This window comes from Mus caroli, chromosome 2, assembly GCF_900094665.2.
Source record: "Mus caroli chromosome 2, CAROLI_EIJ_v1.1, whole genome shotgun sequence".
Classification (NCBI taxonomy): Eukaryota; Metazoa; Chordata; class Mammalia; order Rodentia; family Muridae; genus Mus; species Mus caroli.
The window spans coordinates 20945770-20966105 of record NC_034571.1 but is presented as its reverse complement, the minus strand read 5'-3'; the positions used below and the strand labels follow the sequence as shown (position 1 = coordinate 20966105).

The 20336-nt window shown below is 52.8% G+C and overlaps 2 protein-coding genes across 9 annotated transcripts in view; both read right to left on the bottom strand.

Moving 5' to 3' along the window:
* Window positions 1-5529: 5529 nt before the first annotated feature.
* On the bottom strand, window positions 5530-14026 carry Nsmf (NMDA receptor synaptonuclear signaling and neuronal migration factor). 8 transcript variants are annotated; one of them, XM_029474281.1, is made up of 16 exons: window positions 13734-14026; window positions 13343-13404; window positions 12277-12777; window positions 11234-11309; window positions 10443-10448; window positions 10091-10159; window positions 9359-9411; window positions 8714-8803; window positions 8145-8269; window positions 7846-7929; window positions 7683-7716; window positions 7524-7594; window positions 7270-7349; window positions 7044-7146; window positions 6841-6916; window positions 5530-6738 (listed from the first exon to the last, which is right to left on the bottom strand). In XM_029474281.1, exons 1-16 carry the CDS (start codon window positions 13802-13804, stop codon window positions 6641-6643), a joined length of 1599 nt encoding a protein of 532 aa, XP_029330141.1. In that variant the 5' UTR covers window positions 13805-14026; the 3' UTR covers window positions 5530-6640. The 8 variants fall into 8 exon arrangements, with proteins under 8 accessions (XP_029330141.1, XP_029330143.1, XP_021040602.1 ...); XM_029474283.1 differs by lacking the exon at window positions 10091-10159; XM_021184943.1 differs by lacking the exon at window positions 10443-10448.
* A 316-nt stretch (window positions 14027-14342) lies between these two features.
* Window positions 14343-20336, bottom strand: part of Pnpla7 (patatin like phospholipase domain containing 7) — an 82361-nt gene continuing 76367 nt past the window's right edge. Inside the window, exons 27-35 of the mRNA XM_021156454.2 lie at window positions 18300-18416; window positions 18088-18157; window positions 17432-17548; window positions 16653-16801; window positions 16217-16369; window positions 15982-16092; window positions 15764-15848; window positions 14903-15006; window positions 14343-14732 (exon numbers count right to left, since the gene is read on the bottom strand). Coding sequence (XP_021012113.1) covers window positions 14673-14732; window positions 14903-15006; window positions 15764-15848; window positions 15982-16092; window positions 16217-16369; window positions 16653-16801; window positions 17432-17548; window positions 18088-18157; window positions 18300-18416 — 966 coding nt within the window. The 3' untranslated portion in view covers window positions 14343-14672. The remainder of the gene's footprint in view (window positions 14733-14902; window positions 15007-15763; window positions 15849-15981; window positions 16093-16216; window positions 16370-16652; window positions 16802-17431; window positions 17549-18087; window positions 18158-18299; window positions 18417-20336) is intronic.

Here is a 20336-nt window from a genome sequence, read left to right as displayed (position 1 = left end):
TCCTCCTCTTCCTTCCTTTCCTTCCTTCCTTCCTTCCTTCCTTCCTTCCTTCCTTCCTTCCTTCCTTCCTTCCTTCCTTCCTTCCTTCCTTTCTTCCTTCCTTTCCTCCCCCTCCTCCTCCTCTTCCTGTTCATCCTCCTTCTCCTCCCCCTCCTCCTTCTTGCTGGAACTTTCTAGTATTCTGAGCATAGCTTTACTGCTTGCCCACGTCTGTGTTTCTGTTTGTCTTTTATGATTTTTTAGTAGCAAAGTAATTCTGCTTGGAGCATCTTGAATCTTACTTTTGAGATTCTGATGTTGAGTTTCACCCTCAGTGGGCTGTGGACTCAAGCCCAGTGCCCTTTCCCAGCCTGTGGAGAGCACTGTCTCGTTTGGCAGCATTAGGTCCTACAGTCGGGACTGGGGATGGGTCAGATGGATCACCAGGGTCAGATCTGAGTTCATGTAAGTTGTGCACAAGTAAAGAAGTGGGGTGGAGTGGCTTCTGAAACTTTGCAGTTCCCTTTTCTGCTTCCCAAGCCCCAAGTAAAGGGGGAGTTGGTAACGACTGACATAGAAGTAGGAGATTCTGCAAGTGGAAGAGTTAGCCTGCCTTCCTGTAGGTGCTGGGGCCCCTGAAGAAACAGGTCCCATGCCTTTTCTGCCCCAGCAAGCAAGGTACCCAATGGAGGGTGTGGCTGCTGCAGCATTTCTATCTAAGCATTTATTCTCAGCACTGGTAGCAAGAACACTTTGGCAGGCCCTTAATGCTCCAACCCAGTGGCATGGCTCCCATGCCCAAGCCTGGTTCTTCCTAAGGTAGGTACTCTGCTGGGGTGCACATCAGGTCAAAGAACTGCCTGGGGTATCCATCTGGAGTTCTGTAGATAAACCTGAACACAAAGGCCAGGGCGTCCATACTTGAGAGCATAGGCCTGCATGAAGACCACCACCAGTCAAGGTATGGACAGGGCATAATGACCTTGTGCTATTGTTCAAAAGCCCTTCGGACAATTAGGGAGGTGTACACATCAAGTTAGTGGACAGGAGACCACTATCAGCCTTCTGTATTTTTTAATCACTTCCAACAGGTATTCAGGGCTCTGGCTGCCCTAGCCATCCTTTCTCTGGAATCGTAAGAACTTTGAATAGCCAGCAGAGGTGGTGCACATCTTTATCCCAGCATTTGGGAAGTAGAGGCAGGCAGATCTCTGTATCGCTCTGAGTTTGAGGCCAGCCTGGTCTACAGAGAGAGTTCCAAAGCTACAAAGAGAAACCCTGTCTCAAAAAAACAAAAAACAACCAACACCCCCCCACCCTTTGACCTTTGAATAATCAGTCTGTTCTTCCTTCAGGACACTACCTGGATGGCCTGGCAATACCCTGCTTCCTGGGCACCGCATGGACAATGGAACAGTGACCTCTTCACAGAAGGAAGAGAATGGAGAGCTTATTAGCTGCATTTACATAGCTGTTAGTAATTAATTCTCCGAGAATGTAACAGGGAGCCAGCCACTGCTGTTTGTGGCTGTAGTGTGCAGGTACTTACAGAAATCACCATCAATTCTGAACTGCCTAACAGAGGTGCTGCCCTGGCTAGTTTTAGGTCAACTTGTCACAAGCTAGAGGTATCTGAAAAGAAGGAAGCTCAACAGAGAAAATGGCTCCATGAGAGAAGCCATTGCTGCCTGTAGTAGTGCTGTGCTGTGACTTTCCTTATGACTGTTCTGGCCACTCAGCTCTCCTGTAGTGTCTCTTCGGGCCTTAGCTCATTCTCCTCTATAGACCTTTGTGTCATCATTGTAAAAAAAAAAAAAAAAAAAAAAAAAAAAACAAAACAACAAAAAAAAAAAACTCTTTTTTTAAAGGCTGTAGAGGTGGCTTAGCTCTTGTAGAGGACCCTTATCTCTTGGCACCTTAGTTATGGTTTCTGTTGGTATGACAAAAGACCATGACCAAAAAGCAAATTGGGGAGGAAAAGGTTTATTTGTTGTTCATCACTGATGGAAGTCAAGACAGGAACTCAAATAGGGCAGGAACCTGGAGGCAGGAGCTGATGGAGAGGCCATGCAGGGGTACTGCTTCCTAGCTTGCTCTCCATGGCCTGCTCAGTCTGCTTTTCTTACAGAGCCCAGGACCACCAGCCCAGGGATGCCATCACTCGTCATGGGCAGGGTCTTCCCCCATCAATCACAAATTAAGAAAATGCCTTACATCTGGATCTCATGGAGGCATTTTTCTCAATTGAGCTTCCTTTTTTTCAGATGCCTCTAGCTTGGGTCAAGTTGACATAAAACTAGCTAGGGCAGCACCTATGTTAGGCAGTTCACAATTGCTTCTTAGTGCTCTTCTTGATGGCTTCTGATTCTGTAAGTACCTGCACTCATAAGCATGTGCCCACACTTACACACATAACCATAAAATATTTTTAATTAAAAAGGCTTTTTATATATTGAGGCTAATAAGCTGTACTAAACAGCCACTAGAGAAGCTGCCCAGTAGGACTGTAAATTCAACATCAGCCTGAGCTATAGAATGAATGAGTTCAAAGCCAGCATAGACTAGTGAGACCCTGTCTCAAAACAAAATTTAAAAGGGGGTAGAGACTAGAGCTGTACCTTAGTGGTAGAATTCCATACATTAGCATGCCTGAAGCCCTAGAGGCAGCCCCTTGGCACCATAAACTCACAGCCACATCCTCTGGTGGTTTCAATATGCTTTGCCAATGGGAAATGGTACTATTAGGAGATGTGTCCTTATTAGAAGAGGTATAGCCTTGTTAGAGGAAATGTGTGGAGGTAGAGCTCTGAGGTTTCATATACATGCTTAGGCCCTACCCAGTACAGATGAGACCCCATTCCTGGTACTAATTTTTGTTTAGGGTTTTATGACTCTGAAAAAAACACCATGACCAAGGCAACTCTTATAAAGGCAAACATTTAATTGGAGCTGGCTTAGAGTTTCAGAGGTTTAGCCATTATCAGTGTATTGGAGATGCCAGTAACTGGATGATCACCAAGAACAGCAGCAGCAGTGGAGTGGAGTCAGCTAAAGCCTAGAGGGCTACAGAGGGCAGAGCTGGAGAAGTGACCCAAGCCCTTTGGAGGAGCCCAGATCATGTGAACCCCAGAGAGTGGAACAAGAGACTGTGAAGCTGAAGTTGCTTTGGAGACCCCAAGATATTAGAGACATCAGAGCTAAAGGATACCTGCTGAGGAAAGCTGCTAACAAGAAGTGGAACCAGCCCAAGAGAAATTGTGTTGCTGTCAACAGAGATGAAAGTTGGACATCAGACAAGGAGATGCAGAGTTTGGAGTTTGCCCAGCTTGTTCTGGTCTTGCTTTGGTCTAGTACTTCCTCACTGTAGTGTTTTGGAACATGTATATCCTGTGATGTTGGAAGTGTGTGATTTGTTTTTGGCTTTTGATTTTATAGGGGATTATTACAATTAAGGGACTGCATGAATCTCAGAAGAAACTTTGAACTTCTAAACATTGTTGAGACCGTGATAAGACTGGGGATTTTTGAAGTTGGACTAAATGTATTTTGCATTATGCTATGGCTAAGAGTATATGCTATAGACTTGTTTGAACAAGTCAGTGGGTACCAGGAAGTGGAATGTGATGGTTTAAATATGCTTGGCCCATGGGAAGTGAGACTATTAAGAGGTGTGACCTTGGGCTGGAGAGATGGCTCAGCGGGTAAGAGCACTGACTGCTCTTCCGAAGGTCCTGAGATCAAATCCCAGAAACCACATGGTGGCTCACAACTACCTGTAATGAGATCTAACGCCCTCTTCTGGTGCTGTCTGAAGACAGCTACAGTGTACTTATGTGTAATAATAAATAAATCTTTAAAAACAAAAAAAGAGGCGTGACCTTGTTAGAAGAAGTGCTTTACTGTGGAGGCAGGGCTTTTAGGCCTCATATAAGTCTGCTCAGTATGACCCAGACCCTCCTCCTCATTGTCTATAGAAGATAGTCTCCTTTTGAATGACTTCAGACCAAGATGTAGAGCTCTAGCTCCTTCTCCAGCACCATGTCTGCCTGCATGCTGCCATGCTTCCTGCCATGATAATGGACTGAACCTCGGAAACTGTAAGTCAGCCCCGATTACATTTTTCCTTTATAAAAGTTGCCTTGGGAGGCAGAGGCAGGAGGATTTCTGAGTTGGAGGCCAGCCTGGTCTACAAAGTGAATTTCCAGGACAGCCAGGGCTATACAGAGAAACCTTGTCTCGAAAAAAAAAAAAAAAGTTGCCTTGGTCATGGTGTCAATAAAACTCTAACTAAGATGCTAACTACACTCTTGCTGAGTGTAGGGCTGAATGCCTTTAATACCAGCACTTGGGAGGCAGAGGGAGGAGGGTTTAAGGTGAGCCAGAACTAAATACCCAGTTCTAGGCCACTCGTGGATACATAGTGAGACCCTATCAGGGAATTAAAAAAAAAAAAAGATATTAACACTTTGTGTATTTTAAAAAATATTTCTGCCCAACTGTTTTTCCTGGTTGTCTGTTAATTTGATTGAGGAAAGTGAGTACATAGATGCTTCAGAAAAGTTCAAGGACATTTAGGGCTGTGGACTACAGAAGCCCAACTTTCAGGGCTATAAGCAGGCGCCTCTGCTACCCCAGCTAGACTGCAGGCTGAGCCTATAGGGAGGCTCAGAGCAAATGCTTGCCTGCTCTAGGGCTAAGGTCAGGATTATGGCATTAAATGTGCCTTCTAAACAGCAATGTTGGGAGACTAGAACTACAAACACTATCCCGTTTGCATAACACCAGCATGTAGACTCAAAGTAGCAGTGACTAGAAACACACACACATACGCATGCACACTTGACCATGTGGTTTATATTACTTTCAGAGAGTGTGGTAGCTGAGTAAAAATACAGACTAACCTAGGCCAGTCTTCCAAAACTATGTTCATGGTGACACCCAAACCATGCCTTCTTCCTCTTAGTCCTTCCTTGAGTGTCCTGGTGCCAAACTCCTCAGAAGGGCGGTCCCCAGCACCTAGCCTCAAACCCACCAGGCTTTGTCATACTGTATACTGTACCACCAGCCCATCCCTAGCCCTTGAACTGCCCAGCTGCTCTGGTCCCTACCCCTGGACCGGTAATGATCAAGTAGCTAAGTCTGGTTGTACCCTGGACATGGAGGGCATGTGGCTCACAACTGAGGCTGTAGCCACCATCTGGCTTCTTGTTCTGGCCACATGAACAAGGTGGCTTGAAAGAGGTTGAGAACACCACTCTTCCATGCTGATGGGCTATGGCAGGGATGCAGGCTGTTTCTGCTCACAACCACAGTCCCCTGCCTGATTCTTACCACTGCAGGAAGAAGACAGTGCCTCTACTACCTGTGCTGGTTGGTGGACACTCTGGGAGATCCCTATCATATCTTCCCATGGTATATATATCCTTAAGGTGGCTGTTCTGATGGCTCTATCCTGTCCAGGCCCTGGTGTGAAGGAAGCCACGCAGCAGTGGCCTCAGGCTGGCATGTTCATGGAAAGTGAGTCCCAAATGAGAAGACCCACACAGCAGCTGCAGCAGAGGGTCAAGTTTAATGGTCACTCTAAGGGATATCGTACATTGTTCAGTGCCCAATCCTAACTCCCCTGGGTCAGGGACACGGCCAGGTGTCCCCAGACCCCAGGCTCTACAAAAGGGGGGCCTGCCCCCAAGCTCCAACTATGTACAAGAGAGCCCACCCTGCTAGACCCTGGACAAGACTGAAGGGAGTCACGGGGACCTCACAGTTCACCAGCTACTTGACTCTCCAGCCTGGGGTGACAGATCTAGGCCCTCCACCACCACAATGCTGGTGAGGTTCTTGCCTTCCCAGGCCCAGCCCCGGCTGGCCCCACCACACCCCTAAGCCACTGGGCTGGGATGTGGCTTCCAGACCAAGGCTAGAAAAAGCCGAGTTCAGCAGCAGCAAAGGGAAATGAGTTGGCTTAAGGAGGTGGGCAACAGATGGCAACCCAGTGCTCCCCTGACAAGAGGGAGGGTGAGGCTCTTCCCTCCTAACTGCACAGCCTACCCCTTGCCAGGATGAGGCCAAAGTAAGCCAGGGGTGACAAAAGGGTGAAAGCAGGCCAGATTTGGCCAGTGTAGACTGGGCCAGGCTAGGCAGCCTGACAGAGCTAGCCCCACACTGATGGGCCATCCTGGTGCTGGTGATCAAATACAGCAGGGCTGAGAGGCTGGGGGACAGGAGGACCTGAACACACACTGGGCCGGTTGTCTACACTGTAACTAGTAGCAGAGTGCTTAACTAGTTAATTAGTAATGCTGCTTCCCTTCAAATTGTTTCAGGGGTGTAAAAAAATTGCACTTATTTCTATGAACCCCATGGAGGGGATTCCCAATGCTGCTGCCTCCAGGCGAGGCATGACAGGTCAATGCCCTGGCCATTGAGAGGCCACTGGCCATGGGCTGAGATTATTAATCTGGATCACCAGGACTGTGGCCTCTGTGGCCCACTGGTGCAGTGAGGACCAGACCCTACGAGAACCTGAGCAACGTCTGAGGGTCCCTGAAGTGGCTGTGGGCAAGAGCAGGGTCACACTGTCCCGGGTGCAAGAGGCAGCCCAGCTCTAGGTCCCCAGCCCAGAGGAAATGGCCTGGTGGTTCCTGGGCATGACCCATGCTTCTCACAGGACGTCATCAAAGTCCAGCAGCTTTGAGTGCTGGCGGCTCTTCCATAGGCGGTACAGCCGGAAGTCAAAGTAGGTCTCGATCATCTGCTTCCCTGGGCAGGAGAGAGATGAGCCGAGAGGCTCAGCCCTGACGAAGTGCCAGAAGGGTCAAACCTAAGCAGCCCTCTAAGCAGGCAGGCAGCGGAATAGCTCACCTTGGGCAGACAGCTCCAGAGGCGACTCAAAGGTAACCTTGTAAGGGGTCATGAGGGTCCTGAGGTTCTGGAACAGCTTCAGGAAGGGTACGGCCATGAGTCTGGGGTTAAGGGCATGACCCACCCTCCTTGCTTAGGACCCTCGAGCGGCCTGAGAGCCCTCTTCAGCCCCCCCCTCCCACACGCACCTCTCGAGTCCCTACCTTCTCCCCGTTAGGGTTCCCCAGAATGTAGCAGCCCATGATGTGGATGACATTCGGCTCGGGGTTCACCTTGCTCATCAGGCGGCTCAGCCTCTTCCAGAAGCTGGTGGGGTGACAGATGGCCCCATAACTGAGCGTCCAGAAGCACGGTGGAGGGAGGGCATTGGAAGGAATGGACCAGGTTCTAGACTTCCCTCCCACAACCCAGGGCACCCTCCGCTCTCACTGGATCATGTCCTCTTCCTTCTCCACTTTGGCAAAGGTGGCCACCTTGTTCTTGAGCAAATAAAGGTGTCCAGGGCCGCCCTGAAAGAGGTCACGGTCAGGCCTCAGGAGTGCTAGAGGGAGGCTAGGATGAGGCGTGCGCATGTCGTCCACAAATGTACCACACGGACACATCCACACTGAGGAAGATCTTGGGGCCCTACCCATACCACACTGCCCTCTTCTCCTGGGGAGGAAGGGAAAGGCTGCTTCTACCTGGCAGAAAATCAGCATCTTCCAGATCTTGGCCCCCTTGTGATAGATGTTCAATTTCTTCTCTATTTCCTCTGTGGACAGAGGGCTATGAGCACTGCCCCTCCCCATGCAAGTCCACCCTTCCTGCCAGACACCAGATGAAGCGCGTGAGATACACACCCAGGATGTCCTCGAAGGTTGCATGCTCGTGGTCCTGAGAACAGATAGGCCACACATCAGAGCCCTTGCTGGTCCCCCCAGGGCATTCAGGCACTGGTAGCTAGGCCGCGAGGAAGCGGTGTACCAGGATTTGTATGGATGCAGAGTTGGGAAGGACACTCACGTAGAGAATGGGAATGATGGACGGGTCATCTCTGCGGATGATAGTAGGGATATACTCGGCCTTTGGCACCTTGGAGGAGATGAGCTGTAGGGGACGGGGAAAGCCCTGTGAGGTACACCTCACAGTCAACTCTCCTGTAACCCTAACCTCTGAAACTCCCCCAGGAAGCACCACTGAGGGAGAGCCTTGGAGACCCCTCCCTGAGCCAAGTATGGAGTGTGGGCATAGTAGGGAGGACTAGAGGACAAGGCTGAGCTCCATCTAAGTGCCATGGGGGTACACCCAGAGGTAGGCCTCACCATGACCTTGGGTGGCAAGAAGCCCTCGGTGTTGCAGGCCATGGCCTCCAGACCTTTCTCTGTGTCCCAGTCCAGGTCCTCACAAGCCTCATCCAGGGTGCAGTGGGAGCTCTGTAGGTCACTGCCTGGGAACAGGAGGGGTCACCAGGAGAGTGGCATACCACTCATAGAGCCCAACCATGTCCTGGAGGTTCTTTGGGTAGGTATGAAGGTCACAGTCACAGTCAAACTGCAGAGCCAGGCCACTGATACCAGTGGGAAGCAGCCCCACATAGGAGGAGGAGAGACATGTGAAGCTGGGACCCAACACAAGTGTCACCTGCGGCCAAGTATGCCCTGAGAGACAGTGGGTACCACCTTACAGATGCCCAGTGTCAGCACTGCTTAGCCATTAGTTAACCCAGCCTAAGAGATAGGATACCAGGTACTTCCATCTCATAGACAGGTAAACTGAGGCTCAGAGAGCAAAAGCGCAGAAGCCTAGCCATACTGGCATGGGACCCTGACAGGGATATGGGGCCTAAGGGAACTTGTCAGGGAAGTGGGCCAGCCTGCACCTGGACACCTACTGTCTCGGGAGTCGTGGGAAGTGTCGGCTTTCATAGGGGTGGGGTCGCTCCAGGACCGGCTGAAGCTCCGTTCGCGACGCTCAGCGAACGCTGCAGTGAGTGAGAGCAAAACCCCATTAGCCAGAGGGGGCGAGAGCAGAGAAGACTCAGGCCCTGGGAAGGGGGCTGGGGTGTGTGGAGAGGCAGAAGCTGACAAGGATCGGCCTGAGGTCACAGATAGTGGACTAAGACCAACGGTATGGTTCATGTAGAGGCACAGATACCAGGATCAGAATCTAGACTTAGAGGACACAAGGGTGGAAGCAAAGGACACAGTGTGGACTACTGTGGGCCTACTGTAGGCTCAGGGCAGAGCCTAAGCAGGCAGAACACTAGGTCAGGGGCTGGTCAAGTAGGGCCTGGGTGAGGTCCAACACTGTTGGGGGCAAGACAGAGCACTGAGACAGAGACGGACAGGACGACACAAAAGAGGGGGTAAGAGCTGAGGGGAAGGCAGAACAGGCCAACCAGTGGTGGCGCCTGTAGATACGTATGTGGGGCCAGAGCAGGCTGAGGGAGGTGGACTGCCAACATGCAAAGCCCAGCTTGCCAAGAAGCCCAGACTGCCAAGCACAGCTGTGCCCACCTTCCCAGGACCCATCTTACTCTGGGCCTTCACCCGCCGACTGCCAACCATGCGCAGGTGTTTGCGGAAGTTCCTGAAGGAGAAAGCATGGGGTGATGAGGGTACACAGCAGGGTGGATGCTGGCTCCTGCCAACCTAGTCCCTGACCACGCTAAGGGTGGATACTGAACCATCTCCCCAAGGCTCATAGACAAGGCCTATCTACTCCTGAGCCCCATCCAGGACCTCAGAGCAGAGGCACGGTGTCTCCTAGCTTTGTTGTCTGCTCATGCTTCTCGCAGGCATTTCCTCTGTTGCAGACATCCTAACATCCTCTACCTGAACCCACGCCCACAAGCTGCTCTGGGGCTTTCAAAATGTCCCTTCCCCATGAGGGACACATTTTTTTTTCTCCTAAATTTTGTGCCCTGCCAAGACCCACGTCCAGCTTCCCAGACACACCTCTGAGGTGGGTGGGAGTTGGAGAGGGTAGGCGGTGCCACTGGATGAACAGCTCTGGGCTTCAGGGCTACACAGACTTGGATGGGCCAGCTAGCTTCAGTATGATTACCAATATACCCTCAAAGTATAGGTCCAGGGGCTGAAATGCAGCCTGGCCACACGGCCTCCTGTCTGCCACGTCCCCAGAGCAGGGCCAGACCAGTGGTCGCCACCACCCTTCCCCCATCAGGTCTTCCAGGGCCAGGAGGGCCCTGGCCAGGCCAGTGCAGACTAGAGATAGACCCTGGTGGCGAGTGGCTGGCAGGCCCTACCTCTGGATTACAGACGCGGAATCATTCTCCCGTTTCCGACGCTTCCTCTCCGCGTAGCCCCTGAATACCCTGAGAAACCGCCGCAAGTCAGCACTGCCCTTGGCTGAAGGCAGGAGGGACACAGACGTGGAGACAGAGGCACAAGCACGGGGGCCCAGAGGGGCATCCCAGGCCCAGCTCCCAGCAGGTCCTGCTGCGGCCTAGTTGTCCACAGGAGTCTGGACTAACGGGAGCTCAGCACTACTCACTGCCCAGGCCCAGGATCCCTGACCTGCAGAATTCTGTCCAAGGGTGGGAGGGCCCCCCAGGACAATGGTTGTGCCCCTAAGTGCACACTGCATGGCATACTTACGAGATGCTGAAGCCACAGTGTCAAGAGGCAGCAAGAGAAAGAGGACACCGTGAGTGTGGATCTCTGCCTTCCTTTAGCCCCCCAGACCCCCTGGAGGTAGTTCCCTCCATCAGGATGTCCACTGGACTCAAGGGCACCAGAGGCTGAGGCGCGGCCATACTACTAGGTGCTGAGTTTTAGCCAGGCAAGGTTGGGGTTTGGTCCCACAGAAGCTTGTCTGTGCCCTGTGCACTTTGCCATCGCAGTTGCGGCTGGGGGAGGACTATTCTGGGGAGGGACTCTGCTTCAAAGGCGTGTCCTAGGGAGGACAATCTAGATGCCTATCCGGTAAAGAAGAGCAGACCTTGGTAACAGTCACCTGTCACACAGAAGCAGCCTGACGGTGGAGTTCAGGGTACGCATGAGGACTAGAACCCCCACCCCCACCCAAAACCACTTAGTGATGACGTGATCAGCTGCAACTCTGGGTCAGGGCCTCTGGCAAAAACGAAGATAAACGGCCGCAACGAAGTGGGTAGTCTGAATACAGGGAATGCCCACGGGGGAATGTAAGTAAGGGAAGGGGTAGGGAGAAGCAGAGGTCGGACGTGGCCCGAGGGAGCAGGTAGCCTGCCTGCTGGGGTGCAGAGCCTCAGCTTGGCCCACCCGCAGACCCTGCACAATGTGGCACATGCAGCCGTTCACAAAAACCCTAGGCTGAGCCAGAGCCCAGGCAGCAGTTGTCAGTCCTTCCTGAGCCCTGGGAAGAGACAACCCAGCCACGGGCTCTGGGCAGTGGACACCGAACTCACGCTTGCATAGTTGTGGTTGCCGTCTGGAAGCTGAAAAGGTTTTCCTTGGGGAACCAGGTACGGATGGGGACATCATCTGAAAGAAAAGCAAGGCTGTGGCTGGCAAGGTAGGAGTCCCCAAGCCCAGTCCTCGCTCTATTTTGAAAAGACTCTGGGCCCAGGGGTAGGACGACTCTCAAGGAGAGAAAAAAGCTGGTCCAGGGCGGAGTTCTGGGACATAACCTCCCATCCATCCTCTCTGACTTGTGGCTCTATTTATTTATTTATTTATTTAGAGAGAAGGGGGTGTGGAGGAGAGGCTAGAGGTAGAGTTCACAGGTGGTAGTAAGATGCTTAGTGTGGTTGCTAAGGACCAGAACTGGGTCCTCTTGCACTAGCAGAGTGTTCTTAGTCCCTGAGCTATCTTTCTATCGCTTGGCTTGAGGTGCTCTCTGTTTAACTTTTTCTCTAGTGGTTCAGTGTGAGGAACATTCTCAGAGGTTGTCTCTGCACTGTCACATTTTGTCCCTCTTAGACATAAGGTAGCCCTTCTTAGCTGCCAGCTGGCCAGACATTTCCCTCCTTTCATCCCTACAAGAGGGTAAGAGGTCCTTAGGGTGCAGCCCACCTTGATGAGTTGTTCATTTCCCGGGGTCCCCTAGAGCTACTCTCTGCAGCCCAGGCATGATGCATGGTGGGGAAGGATAGTCCCTAAGTACAGCATGCCTCAGGGTATCCCAGCCCTCCCTTCCAGCTCAGCATCAATAACCTCAGGGCCCAAAAAACTTCCCCTCCCTTGTAGCTTCTGAAGATGGCCTGATCTATGTTTTCAAGGTCCTCCCAGGCCCTCTCCTCCAGGAACTATCCTTGATAAACCGTGGTAGGTTTGTTTGCCTGTGAACTGAGAGAGGCCACAGTTCACAGGATTTGGGCAAGGAGGTGAGCTCAGATGGAAGGGATTTCATCCTGACTGCTATCACACCAGGGTACCCAGCTTTGCAGTGTTGGCTGCTGCTGCTAGAGGCCAGCAGGTATCTGCCCAGGCCCAAAGATAAGGCCCTCACCAGACACTCCATCAACGCTATACATCCTTTCCAGCTTCTTGTGGCGGCCAGAAGCCTCAGGTAGAGGTGGCTGCTCCAGCCCAAAGGCCCGAGAAGAGGGACCAGGGACCAGCTGGGCACATCCTGGGCACTCTTTGGAGCCCTGGCGGCTTCCTGCCCAGCTTTGGCAGGGCCTGCTGATGTCCTCCCGGCTGCTGCCTGGGCTGGCACGCAGGGGCTGGCTGTGGTGGTGAGGGTGCCGCTCCCGCTGTCTCCTCCCTTTTACCACTGCTAGCTCAATGGCTTCAGCTTCAGAGCCAGGTAGCAGGGCTGGCTCTCTAGAGATGGTGTACACGTGGGGCTGGGGGCCCTCTATAGCCGGCTTCCCGCTGACTGCCTCATCTGAGATGCTGCCCTCATATCGGCCATTGGAGACGAGGGAGAGGCGGCGCTTGTTCTGGGGTGCAGGTTGCATCTCTGGGGACCCGTCGTGGCCAGAGTAGGCGTCAGCCAGCAGGTGGTCTAAGGGAAAGACATCAGGTGAACCTTCAGCCTGATGGTCTACCCTCCCAGTCCTCTGGCACACTCAGCAAGCACCAACCTTAATGAGGGGGCTGAGATTACTAGAAAAGGCTCTGCCAGGTGGCCTGTTTCTCTGCTTATCTGGGCCTGAAGCCCTTGTGAGAGTGAGGATTGGGGTGGCAGGCAGGCCTCACTACCTGTGCATAATCATCAGAAGTTAAGAATAGACAGGCCAATATCCCCCCAAGAGCCTGCAGATACACCCATTTGCCTGGTGCCAATTCCTCCCCTCCCCCCACCAGCTGGCCCCCAGACAGTGGTGCCAGCCCTGGGGGTGCCAAGAGGCCTGTTGCCATGCCAACAACCCAGGCTGGGAGGGCGCCATGGAGATGGGTGACTGGAGCTCCTCCTAGGGTTCTGGGCCCTGGAGGGCAAGGGATGTGGGGTAGACACGCCAGCAAGGTACCTGGGCTGGCTCACACTCCACTGGCCCTGGCCCTGGCCCTGGCCCTGGCCTGGGGCAGAGGACTCACCCAGAACAGCCTTTTGTTTCCAGTGTACCTACCTGCACCGTTGCGGTTCTCAGGGTGACTCTGGGACAGGTACTCTCCAAACGCTCGGGCTGCTCTGCATGGTAAGCAGAGGGAACACGGTCAGTACATGCTGGCTACCAGCCTCCAATACTGGCAAGACCCTCCCTACCATATTTACCCCCACCCAGGCCTTCCACATCAACATGAGAAGACGTGGGCTCTTCCCACCCACCACAGAGAGCCAGGACATCCTGGTCAGAGACCTCCGACTACTTTCTGTCTAATCTGCCCAGCCTGTGGGCGTCAGGTTTTAAGGCCCAATGCCCACTCCAGTCGGAACAGGAAGATCACAGGGCATTAGGGCAGCAGCACACACCACAGAGGGTAGCCGGCAGCGGTAGCCGGTCAGCCCGGCCCACTCACCTTACTTTGGCCGCTACCGAGGACATGGCCTCGCTCCTCAGCGCCCTCCTCCTGGAGGCGGCGGCACCCATGGTCACGGCGCCCGCGCATCCCCCGGATTTCAGAGCGCGCCTCGCGCCCGCCGCCTCTGCCGGGGGAGCCTTACGGCGCCTGAGGTCGCGCTAGGTCTCAGCCTCAGGGTCAGGGTCAGACTTAGGCCCAGGCCCCGCATGGCCGCACCCAGCGCCCAGCGCGTCCAGCCACTGTAGGAGAGCGCGGCTGGACCCGGGGGCGGTGCTCCGCCTCCTGACGCTGAGCCTGAGTTGGCACCACCCCCATGATGACAGATTGGGCGTGGCTAAAAGGCGGCTCCTCCCGGAGGCTTTCTTCCTGGGGGCATAAAAGTGATGCCCTTCCACTTAGGCCAGGGCCTGTGTATGCCCGAAGAAACCCTTGGTTTAGGGGGAAACCCTAGTTTCCTCCAGACCCGGAGCATCCTAGCCTAGCCTAGAGTTGCTGCCTGGAAGCAAAAGGGTCCTGAAAGAACATGAGATCACCCACTGACCTTCCCAACCTCAGGTCCTCTTAGCTCTTTGCCCCTGCAACCTTTACACCAGAGTAAAATAGCCACACAGTCAGATTGACGTTTATTAGTTCAACAATCCCACATTCCCATGCCTCACAGAGGCGTCAGTGCTCCTCAGTCTTGCTGTGGGGATACAAGGGTGCCAGGGAAGTGAAGAGGCCCACAACTCCAATAACACAGCCCATGTCTCTGGAAGAAGCCAGATAGCTATATTATCCAGTTTGATCTTGTCAGGCAACTGAAGTAGCCTCTAAGGAATGGGTGCAGCCTCAGTCTAAGGGTGAGGCCCAGGTGTTTTATTTATTTATCCAGTCAGGAAGGATGTTACAGTCTTGGCCCCTGTCATCTTGATTAGGGAGTCAAGGGAAGGAGTCCTAGGACTGTTCTGGGGAAGTCAAGCTGGGAGGTCCTTGCAACATCGAAGGCTCATATTCCTGGAAGCAAATCAGACATGGTCAAGATATGCAAAGTGGGGACTTGCCCGACCCCAGGCTGTATCACCTGGAGTGGGAAGACGTAGCTAGCCCAGAGTCAGGGACCAGGGGCAGGCTCTGTTTGGGGACCTCAGAGTCCGGCACAGGCAAGGCAGGGTCCAGCACCTCACCGAGTCAGAGTCTAGCTCAATCCCAGTGCTCTGGAAGTCAGCATATGTTTCCTTGGGGATGACTGGCAGCTCTTCCTCATACTCTGTTTGATAGTCAGACTCATCTAGAGCAGAAGAGAGGGCTCCATTGGTCCTCTCTCCAAGGACAGTGGCTGTGCCAAGCAAGGCTAAAAGTGAAGCAGAACATGGCCATCCGCAGCCCCACTGTAACAGTTCCCAGAGAGCTAGCTGCCCAGTTCCAGGGCTGCCAGAGGAACCTCACAGACCCAGCAACACTTCACAGTTGCTTTTGTTCATCTCACTCCACAATGTGTCCTGTGTGTTTTTCACAAAAACATGACCCTCCTTACCTACTCCCTAACCACACATGGGGGCCGGGTCAGAGTTGTGTAAGGAGACCAGCACAAACTCAGTTGGGGCTCTCACCCTGGGAAGACTCCAGGGCATCTTTCAAGTTCTTCTTTAAGATGGTACATGCAGCAGGGAATTCTGCAGAACATGTTGCTCTGTTGCAAGATGGGGGGGCCCCATTGCAGGGTTGTAGATCAGAGCCATGTTGTTGGATGTGGCCCTCGGGCCTCCTAAGGCCTCCTCTGCCTGTAGGCTCCCCTTAAGGTCTATGGTGTGGTTAGGATGCTCTATGGAGTGATGAAGGAGAAGCCTGAGTGGCCTAGGAGGCAATCCCATGTTGTGGGAACTGGACAGATAGGCTCTGGGTCTTGACACAATGGAGAAGCAGTACTGAGCTTCTTGGCCAGTAGAGCTCAAGAGTTGGTGACTTCTTCAAGGGCAAGAGTGAGGGTCTAGTGTAGTGGAGTCCTACCACCTCTTTTCTGTCCCACTCTCCAGACATCTACTCACCATCCACTGCAGCCACCTTGGCCGGCTCAATCCGTGACACAATCTCAGCAAGGTCCGTGAAGGAGGAATTGGGGCAGGTGAACACCTGGAGAAAGGCAGAAAGCATGGCACATCACCTGTCTCAGGCTACACACCTGAGGCAGGCAGAGTGGGTGCAGGGGATGCTGCTGGTACAGAGGACCCCTACCCTGCCCCACCTAACCCTCCTGCCCTCTCACCCCACAGTCCTTCCTCTTGCTTGTCCCCTGCTGGTCCTGCAACATCTTCTCTAGGACACCACTCCGGACCCAGATGTCAAACACTGTCCGCCCATGTTGATACCCAACTTCCTGTGTACATAGGAGGCCTCATCAGGGACTTGAGGAGGCCCCTCCTAGTGCTCTTAGAAAAGAGGCTGGAAAGGTAATTGACCCCCAGGTCCTCTTTTCTCTTAAGCCAGCTGGTAATACTCACACAGATCTCATCAAATTTGCCAAAGTCCAGGGTGCGGTAACTGTCGATGGGAGGCCTCAGGTACTCACAGTAGTCGCTGTTCTTCACCATCTCCAGCTGCCGGACGCAGCACACATAGGCCAGTCGAGTCTGAATCTCTGCCATGTTCAACACCTGCCAAGAATGCTTGAACCTCCTACCCTGGCCTTCCCTCTTCATCCCTCCTGGCCCAGAAACATGATGGGCTCTGAGCTAGAGTCCCAAAGATGTGACCTTGGTGAGCCTCGAAACCCCATTTTGGTCTTGTCCCAGAGTTAGTCCCAGGGTCGGGGAAAAAGTACAAACAAGTGACCCAGATCTGCTGGACTCTGAACATCCCTACTGCCAGGGATGGCTCAAAGAGGATGAGCGATAAGCCCAGAGAGACTATCTAGTCCGTTTTTGGTACCAAATCTACCTTGACTTTTGTAGCCAAGGGGTTCCAGCGTTTCCAAAGCAGCCACCATCCAGACAAGGCATCGCCATAGTTGGTGAGGTCCGTCTCGTCCCGGCTGCCAACATCAATGGCAATCACCACCTTTGCCCCCATGGATCTTGCCACATCCGCTGCAGAGAAAGAGGTAGCCTAGTTACCGCCCAGGTCAGGAATGTAGCACCAGGGCATGAGGCAGCATTCCAGGAGCAATGGGAAAAACAGATGAGAAGCAGACCCTGCTTTCCTAAGCACCAAGAGGGCTTTTGTTTCTCTTGCTGACTCCACCAGGGGACCTTCTCTAGTATTCTTCCTGGGCCTATGGAGGCAGGTTCAAATGTCTCAGCTTGTGTATAGCCATGTGCAAGGACTGTGTTGGAGCCCTTCTGAGCATGTAGCCAACAGGTAGTAGATATGGCCTCACGGCACACGTGGCACCTGCAGGCTCTTAGTTTCCAACTGTGGGCACAGATGGAAATCAATTGCCCCTGGTTTGTCTCCTTGGCCTTTGTTCTGTTGCTACTGTGCTAACAGGCAGAGCCATATGCTAGGGGCACGCTGTGCGCATGCGCATGCATGGGCACACTCACATGTGTTCTCTAGCAGCTGATGCCAACCTGACATTTTCTCTTGGCATACTCTAAGGAAAACGTGTACCACCCCAGCCTTCCTGGTGTGGAGGCGGTTATGGCAGACAGCCACAGGGCAGAATGACCAAAGAACTGTGTACCAGCATGGGGGCACTCCCGAGTCCTCTGCAGTACCTGGGAGGTTATTGATATAACCACCATCCATCAGCAGGTGTCCATCCTTGGGGTCACAGAGTGGGGGCATATAGCCTGACAAGGACATGCTTGCACGGACATACCTCCACAGAGAGCCTGGAATATTAAAGAGATCTGGTGGGAAAGGGGCCAGCCAGGAAGGAGCCTTTCTCTGCCCTCTGTAGCCCTTGTCCTGCACTGGAGAATCAGAGCCTTAGCTCTGTCAGTCTGAAAGCTCATAGGTCCAACCTTCAGGGAGAACACTAAGCCTAGCAGACCACCACCAGACCTCTTACCCTCAAAGGGCTTTGCCTCAAAACAGATGGCATTGAAGTATTCCTCTGTGGCCCCCAGAAATCCCGCTTTGCCCAAGTGAAGACCCCTAGACCCTTCCTTCTGCTCCTTTCCCAAAGACCCTTTACCCACCGGATATCCTTGTTCCTGAGGCCCTAATTCACTGAGTGCTCCTGTGGCAGAGACATCCTCTACCTACCTTACCCAAATGTGCCTGTGACTCTTGTTTGTAAGACCCTCAGTGCCTTCAACAACAATCTCATGGAACTACCTGTCCACGCTCCCACACCAGCCTAAGATCCTAGAGCTGCTGACCTGACTGAGCTAACCCTGTGGTGGTTTTGGTTGGAGAAGGCTCTCACCATCTGTGTGAACCCTCATGGCAGAGGCTGTGATGTCGGTAGTGATGGCAAAGTAGGGGAGCCACAGGTCCTGTGAGGAGGAGAGGGATCAGAAGTCACCTCCTCTCACACTGTTCCCTCTCCATCTAGGGACAAATGAACTTGGAGAAAGCAAGACGGTACCAAGGCCACTGACAGCCAATGCAAGCCAGGTAGGTATGCTAGGGACACACCTCAATCTGCCGGTCTTTGAAGATGTTGCTGATGCTGCTATTGAAGCCAGTGCCAGAGAACATAGATGTGATTGGGTAGGTCAGGTCCAGTATAGTCTTCATCATTGATGTCATACCCTAGAGACATGGGAGACCTTTACTGAGGAACTCACACTCGGGCCTGTGGGACCTTGCTAAAGCAGGCTACAAGCACAGCACACGCTTTCTCCCCCTGAACACAGGGTGCCAAAAGAACCCTTAGGAGAGCACTCCCTGTGGGGCAGAGCCTTAGTGTAAGCAAAAAGGGCAGCAGAAGTTCCCAGGGTTTTGAAGCCAAGACACAGCCTCACATAGCTCCATGCTTCCTGCCCTTTTCTCACCCTGCCAGACCTTGAGATCCTTGGGGGCTCCAGCAGACCTTTGTACTACACACAGTAGAGGGGGGACGAGGATGGATAGAGCCACCAGCTCTGGGAAGGTTAACGCAGGAACAGCCCAGAGCCCACAGCTTAGAAGCTCTGTGAGGACCTTTCCATAAGACAAGTGAATGACGGAGATCACAGGAATAAGACAGCTTGAGACAGTCTGCACTGGGGAAGGTGCTAGACAAATGGCCCCCATGCCATCCACCTCTCCAGCATGGCTGTGATACATATGGCCACAGCTCCATTTCTATCCACCTCATGTCCAGCAGGGGCCTCCTGCAGGGTGGCTACCTTGGCAGGGTAGCGCAGCTTAGTTGGTGGGAGGCCCAGCCCAAAGCTCCCTGACTCTTTGCACTGCTGCAGTCGATGACCAGGAGAAGGGAGGGAGAACATTCTCACAGGTCCTGTGTTGGGCTCCCCAGACTAGAACTACATCTAAACTGTTCCACACCAACTGAACACATTTTCCTGTGGTCACCCCCAGGGATTGCTGACATATCACTAAGGACAGGATGTGTCACCAGGCTCTCTTCTTTCTCTCTCTCTCTCTGTCTCTCTGTCTCTCTCTCTCTCTCTCTTCTGATGGCCACTCATTCCATGGGAGAAATATCTCTGGACAGAGAGCCTCGGGCGTTGCCCTTCCCTTTGTCACTGCAGCAAATAGCCCATTCCTGAACTTCTGCATGAAGGTTGACCAACTTTCTTTTCTTTGAAAATGGAGAGCACAAACTCTTTTGATCCCACGCATGGATTCAGCAGGGTTCCATTTGTTCCACTGGAGCAGCCCAGCCTCGCTGAGCAGGCTATGAGCTGCCTGCTGGCAGCAAGGAGCTAAAGGAACCTGTTCTGTTTCCTTTGGTTCTGTTTGATGTTTCAATTCTGATGCTGGTGTCCATTTTATGACAAGGCTGGACAACAGGAGAGAAGTTCTACTTCCTGTGCAGCCTGCAGCCCATAGTCAGCCCCTCGCTGGTTTGACTTACAACAAGGCCATACTCCCTTCTCTTAAATCTTCTAGGGCTAGGGACCAGGCAATAAGGAATGTCCCTGCAGCATGCTGGAATGATCCATACTAACCAACCTGAAGCTGGACACTTGCCTTGCCTTTGCCTCAGAAGCCTAAGGCATGGTTGCAGAGGTAGAGGGCATTGGAGAAGCTGGGGAAGGGGTGGAATGTGATCAAAATATATTGTATATTCTCAAAGAACTAATAAAAAGGTAAAAAGGACATGGAGTTGGAAAGAGACTATGTTGTGAGATTATGGGGGTTGGGAGGGTAAGTGGAAAGTAGATATCCTATTTTATTATACATGCATACAAAATTCTCAAGAAAAACATTTTCAAAAAGAAATCTGAGGCCTGTACTGACTGGTTCCTGATCTTAAGTGACTCTTGTCCTCTCTTGTCTTCCTGTCCACTGTAGGTCCTGATGCAGCTGTGCCTCATTTCCAGAGACAACAGGGACCACTAGCTCTCTGTTCAGTGACATGGCCCTCCATGTTGTCACTAGGTAAACTTCTATCAGTTAAGACTAGAGCACAAGCCGGGCGTGGTGGCGCACGCCTTTAATCCCAGCACTTGGGAGGCAGAGGCAGGCAGATTTCTGAGTTCGAGGCCAGCCTGGTCTACAAAG